This window comes from Varroa destructor, unplaced genomic scaffold (assembly GCF_002443255.2).
Source record: "Varroa destructor unplaced genomic scaffold, Vdes_3.0 BEIS01000005.1, whole genome shotgun sequence".
Classification (NCBI taxonomy): Eukaryota; Metazoa; Arthropoda; class Arachnida; order Mesostigmata; family Varroidae; genus Varroa; species Varroa destructor.
In genome coordinates this window covers 1,181,895-1,188,159 of record NW_019211458.1, presented here as the reverse complement: position 1 = coordinate 1,188,159, position 6,265 = coordinate 1,181,895, and the positions used below count along the sequence as shown (strand labels likewise).

The 6,265-nt window shown below is 39.3% G+C and overlaps 1 protein-coding gene and 1 long non-coding RNA gene across 4 annotated transcripts; one reads left to right on the top strand and one right to left on the bottom strand.

The window, feature by feature from the left end:
* Positions 1-328: 328 nt before the first annotated feature.
* LOC111252073 (uncharacterized) lies at positions 329-4,974 on the bottom strand. 3 transcript variants are annotated; one of them, XM_022809461.2, is made up of 8 exons: positions 4,830-4,974; positions 3,585-3,752; positions 3,045-3,106; positions 2,740-2,863; positions 2,161-2,292; positions 1,712-1,915; positions 1,305-1,377; positions 329-1,093 (listed from the first exon to the last, which is right to left on the bottom strand). In XM_022809461.2, the coding sequence occupies exons 1-8, from the start codon at positions 4,888-4,890 to the stop codon at positions 943-945; spliced, it is 975 nt and encodes a 324-aa protein (XP_022665196.1). In that variant the 5' UTR covers positions 4,891-4,974; the 3' UTR covers positions 329-942. The 3 variants fall into 3 exon arrangements, with proteins under 3 accessions (XP_022665196.1, XP_086847322.1, XP_022665197.1); XM_086991196.1 differs by lacking the exon at positions 1,305-1,377; XM_022809462.2 differs by lacking the exon at positions 2,161-2,292.
* LOC111252076 (uncharacterized) lies at positions 1,364-5,233 on the top strand. Its single transcript, XR_002674094.2, has 3 exons — positions 1,364-1,498; positions 3,906-3,999; positions 4,411-5,233. It is a non-coding gene; the product is annotated as an uncharacterized LOC111252076 (long non-coding RNA).
* Positions 5,234-6,265: the final 1,032 nt, after the last annotated feature.

The following is a 6,265-nucleotide window of genomic DNA, read 5'->3' as shown; positions in this document are numbered from 1 at the left end:
GGCATACATTGTCCCGAATAGCTATACATAAATCTGGAATAGACATTTCCAGGTAAAACTAGCCATGTAGGATAGCGATGAAAACACCTTTTTCAGCCATTTCCCCGGTCAGCCAACCCGGTGAGTTTTCAACTTTAAATACAGTTCCCAGTAGTAATGTTAGTAGCGGAATCTGTGTTCTTGTAATACGGCAGCCTTGCAAACAAGGTCTTTACGAACTTACTTTGTACATATCACTTCAAAGGTACGAAACGTTTTGAATCTATTTCTGTAAATAGCTGAATATTTACAAATGATATGTCATAAGGCCACATAAAGACTTCAGCTCTAATTACAAACGATCATCGCTTTATTTTTACCCTTAACTCCATAAACAGCACAAAAAAAATCTCTGCGTCGTATAGATACGCAGCAAAGGTAAAATTTTCACAGTTAAATTCTGAGAAAAAGTGTTGCCATACATAGCAAGATATGCGTAATAACTTTTTTATCATGTAATGATATCATTTAGAAGTGCACTTTGATTGATATGCTACGTAAAAATAAATATATTGCCATTGGCACAATTTGTTGGCCGCTGCGTAACACAAAAAATATACCTGCTATAGCATTTGATACATCAGTGCCTATTAACGTAAAAAAAATTTAGCCATTGATCTTGATAACATCTCTATTTCTACTGACACATTTCGTTCGATAAGGTAACATCTGTAGAGTATTTTATAGGTTACGAAATTTTTTTTACGTTTCACTTGCAGTGCTCAGCCAAAAGCAGTACGCCCATCAGATGACCGTTGCTTACAGTCGATTATAAACTACTAATGAATCCTACAAAAAAAAAAAATTAGCAGTGAGCTGTTTTCAGCACCTCATGAGGTTATCGTTTCCTTAAAGACGAATCCTTTGGAGGGGAGGATTATTCAAGCAAACCCGTGCCAAGCGTTACACGTCGCTTCGTTCGAGTATGTCTTTCATGTTCGATTTTTTCGTGGCAGGATTGGTGACTTGGGGTGGTTGAATATATGCAGGTGGTGAAAATAGCAATGATTTGTCATGGCTAAACTGAGCTCGTTCGCGACGTCCTTGGACGGTCCTGTGAAACAGATCGTGATTTTTGAGTTAACGATTTCGAATCGCCCGATGCAATACCATAGACAACAAAGTTCTCATTAAATACCCGGAACCCCGTTCTGGGATACATAAATGAACAGCTTGGCCATGTGGAACGTAGGGTGAATTACAGTTGCTTAGGGATTACAGATTGCGAACTAGCATTTGTGTCGAATAATCACAAAATAAGTTACCGCAAAATAGTGAACATGAGCACAAAAGTCGACGTGGAACCAAAGATTATCATCAGAATAGCGTGGACATCAGCTGGAAATCAGATCAATAGGAACAACCCAGGACATTGTAGTTAACATAACCACATGCATTGCTTTAGGTTATTATAAGAACGTCACGAAGTTTCCTCAGGACGATAGCCAGATGAAAAACGGTAGGTTACATAGTGTGAATCTATTTGATAAATTAATATAGGATCGTTGTATAATTTATAGAATGCTAAGTCCTGTTTGTTCAACTAGGCTCAATCAGATAACACAATTAAGTATCATTATAAAATAACACTCACATTTTTGTATGAATAATAATAACGATAATGAGTTATTATCTTACATAGAATTTCCGTTCTATGATTCGTTTTGCTTACGGAAACTATCGGAAGTATCGTCATCGTCACTAGTGGCTGTTTCAGCGGGCTGTTTTAAAGCGAAATAGACCGTCTTTTCAATTTCACGCCATATCGGAACAAAGACGATAGCGACGTCTCCCGTCTTAGCATCCTCGGAAATTCCTGAAAATGGGCGGTCGAGCAGGCCGTCTTGCTCTTGCTGGTCGACTGGCCTCATTTGTCCTAAAAAAGTACGCGCAAAGAAACAGTACATGGTTCGATAGGTTACGGGACTGTCAGTCTCTTGAAAAAAAGTCATAAGATGCTTGATATAAATGACAGAAGTTGAACAAATCGGTCCTACCAAGTAAAGCAGAGAAAAGGCATCGGTGATTACTATTTTCACAGTTTGACATAACATAGCTGAAAAAATGTGTTTATACATATATACTGTAAGTACTATATTAAAGGAACATTTTTATGTGTACCATCGAATCTGTTTGATCTTGGAATCAATAACAAGTTTTCTTCGGCATGGTTGTCGGCGTCTTCGGGGGACCATTGCGTTAGATAATCGGAAATTGTCGATGTGCCCTGGTTTTTCTCCTTCGGCGTATGAACTTCATTGCGATCAGTGAATGAATCATGGTACAGTCGTGTTAATTGATCATTTATCAGACACTTGTCATTGCACCCGCTAGGCAACTTCTGCAATTTTTTTCGCGTCATCGTTTAGACCGTCGATACCAAAACAGATCGCCTGATCTTGTCCTGACGCTTTACGGTAACCAGCCAGTAATCTTGAATTTCTGTAGTGTTAAATAGCATAGTATTGAATAGTGCTGAATCACAATTCAGACGCTAATGATTGAAGCGTTCCTTCATTGTGGATCGTGTCGCATAGATCGTAATGATTGCACTTCTCCTTGAAGTAGTTTTTCCGAACGGCATCATACTGTCAAATGCTAGACTCTTTATCCGAGAAGTTTTGCAATTGCATGTTAATTATCTCTCACGTGATTAAACTCCTGTGATACCTTAACTTGTAAATATCTGCATGTACTTACTATTATGGAAGAAGCGCAAAACTTTTTCTCGTGCTGTCACCTTTTGCAGGTCGTCGTCGTAACCGTCTAGATCATTAGGTGGCTCTATTTCAGTTAGTGGACTGTTGTCAGTTTCTTTACCAACCTAATGCAAATGCATTGAGAAATAGAAGTACACTTGAATAATACTGCTGGGTCGGGCCCCAAAGCCACTGGGTTATTTTTGTCTTGAAAACATTCAATAAATAAAAAAGACTGAAAAGACGAGGAAATGTTACTGCTTATCATAATTTTTATCAGTACTTGTGTAATGGCATTTCTAATACCTGATGAACGTTTTGTTTCTCAGCCAGACGGACTCCGGATGGATTGATCAGATGTCGGAATACTGAAACAAGTTATAAACTAGCAATATTATAGCAGTAGTTACCACTGTACACAACAAAAACTCGTGTGACGATTGTAGAATGTGCAGGAAGTGAACCCCAATTCTTGCTCAGAACTTAGGGGGCTTTCTGAAAATCAGTGCAACACTCTTCCATAGAATCGTTCGATACAGATGGCATGACTGTAATCGGAAAAGCCCTATGGTCAACGACAGCCTTGTTGCGTCGATTGTTTTTATCGCATTATTCTATTTAAAGAAGCCTAAAGCACCATTATGCAACGGTTCCTAATGGATGCTTGCAATAAGCCTCGTTGTAGAAGGGTACGGAAAGCCGTCTGGAGCTGCCTAGGAAAACACGTACCGGATATGCTTCACACAATACTACCTGGCGTTCGACCTTTTTTTATAGGTAGGCTGCTCGTGCCGTAAATCGGCAGCGACAGTACACACAGAGTGCCATTTTACAGTCTCCACTTACTCTGATTTACATCCAACTCAGGCGACCCAGATCCGTCTGAGTCGATGTCATCAGTTTCATCCTCCGCAGTGTTCTCTTCATTGTGCGGTCCGCTAGACAAGACCTCGGACGGGGCGTATTGCAGAACGTAGACTTCGCTGGGTTTAGTCGGTCCATCTACTGCTACAACTGCAAATAGAAATAAAGAAAATATAGGTGTTATTGGGTTTTTGAAGTCCCAATCACCATGAGAAAACTGATTTCGATTATGTTTTATTGCCTTAAGCTGCCCATTATAGAACCAGGCTTTTGTGTGCAATTGACAGTGTTTCATTTTCGTAGTTACAGAGAATCGGCTAAAGGAGCTACATAAACGTTGACGCTGTTTGCCGTCAGTTTCTACCAAGTGTCCACGTATCACGTTCAGCCTTACCTGGTATGAATAATTTGGGAACACAGTACAAAGATGCTATTGAGCATAATGCATATGTTTATATGTGCGTATGCATCGTCACAGGTTAATTAGGAAGAGAGATTTATGATCACTTCCTTTCGAGCCGCTTGGAAAGAGGCACACCATCAATCAGTATTTTTTTTTTTTTTTACTGTTTTAACCATCATCTTGCTGTCAACCTTTGATTCAGGATTACAACAGTCGACCATCAGTTCGACTGACTGTGGCCTATATTGTAACGAACAGTTAGGCTGCAGTAAGAGGTAAAATCATTCCTACTTAGAGATTAATCTTTATAGGCCTATTGCCGTTACCGAAACAAATGTATCAAGCCCTACAATATACGAAGTAATCAATCAGTTCATTTGTTTTTCTCTCTTCGAAAATTTTAAGGAAACTATTCGTCTCACCATAAACCAGAGGATATGCCAGCAAAGAAGCAGGGGCCCAACAAATTAAAAGACGATTTAAGTCCAGCATATTGTATAATTGTTCACAAAGAAGATTGGCCGTGTTGCTCGGGAATTTATCTATAGAGGTACTAGCGCCCGAATGTATGCAAAAAAAAAAAAAAAAAATAACGCAGATTTTTCGTCCAGGAATATATGCTGATAATGTCTTCAAATAATATGACAAAAATAACTGGCAATTGCTTAGCAGCTGAGCGCGAACTTACATATATATAAAAGTCGAGGATTAGGAGAGGACATGGAAATCGTTCGCGTTGAAAAAAAAAACGAAAGGGCCGCAAACAAGCTTGACTCAAAGTTCAGTGTTAAACATCGTGTAATGGCGTTTCATCTCATACTAACCATGTTTAATAGAACAAACTTTGATGACAGCTATGGGCAGTAGGATAAAAAATGGTCTCATGCTGAGGCTGTTTCGATCGGCCGTTCAGCGGCACGCAACGATAGACACGAGAGTATAAGCAGCCCCGTAGTTGACGCGTTTTCACTGTAACAAAACGTAATACGACGTTACGTAATAATATTCCGATAGGTCTATCAATTACCAAGAACAGTAGCCGAATCTGCAGTCCCAACAACCCGCTAAAATTATACATTTCATTTTTAAAGACCAATACGATGTAAAAAGTAGATGTAAAAAGTAGATAACGATGAGCAGGATAGATACAGCGAAAAACAAGTTTTTTAAAATATATATATTCTGACGGTACAGCTTCTTAAAAAAAAAAAAAAAAAAAAAAAAACAATATAGATCACATTCACAATAATGTAACTTGCTGTTCGGTAAATGGCTGTAATACCAACGACAGTGGGCAGACAAGCCGCGAGCCATCGTTGACATGGAAACTCGCTCCTATAGACCGTAAGCGAACAAATCATACACGATTATCAAACAGACAGACCAACGTACCAACAGCAAGGGAATGCAATGCAAAGGTAACCCTTACATCAAATCAAATATAACAGCATTGAACAATAGCTTTGCTCAATTGACCACCTACCAATATTAATGTACAATTCTGTAAGATGAAACGGAAATAAAAGAGGATTCTAGGCACTTTCGGCAACGACCCCTCTTATCGCGTGAGTCAGCTTGATTATAAAACAGTAACTACATATTACATTGTAGGTTTTCAATGGAGCTCCTAAATAGCTTCGTTTGTCGATGCAGACCACTTATCTGTGTTTTTTTTTTTATCATATCGCTTTAAACCAGTCAAGCATTGAACTAAGCTAAAGGTTACGAGATGGATAGGACGAAAAGCGACTCTCCAGGAAGTAATTGACTATAGGACATCCTTCTTAGTGACAATCATACCTTCCCGCCAAACTTTTTCCGACGATGAAGATAAGGACAGATTGTTGACGTATGTGAGTCGTTGTCGCGATTGTAAGCAATCTTTTCCACAGGACAAGAAGGCCACGACCGGAATATGCACGTCGGTGGGTCTTTGTGGTCGCGTCATGCACTTGCTAATGGATGTATGTGCCATCTCGTTTTTCCTTTCCCTCTTTCGAAGAGCATTAGCGCTGGTCAGTTAATTAAAAGGTGCGCAATTCTTCCCATGCCTCTCATCCAAGACCATTTAAAATAAGATTTGCTGGTTGAGCCTAAAGTTTCTTAAATAGGTATCTTCGCTTCGGATTTCTACTGCCTGATACCGTCGATTGTCTCGAATACGACTCTCGTTCAAGCTATTTGACCGGGTTGATGTGCATGGTAAATCATATCAAGTCTTTCAAGTTACGCGGTTTATTTCTATAAAGTAGCTATTACT

Coding starts and splice junctions, on each gene's coding strand:
- LOC111252073 (XM_022809461.2), bottom strand. CDS start 4,890: ATGAGACCATTTTTTATCCTACTGCCCATAGCTGTCATCAAAGTTTGT. Junction 2,864..3,044: donor AGAAACAAAACGTTCATCAG/GTATTAGAAATG, acceptor CATTTGCATTAG/GTTGGTAAAGAAACTGACAA. Junction 1,094..1,304: donor CTCATGTTCACTATTTTGCG/GTAACTTATTTT, acceptor TCTGTTTCACAG/GACCGTCCAAGGACGTCGCG.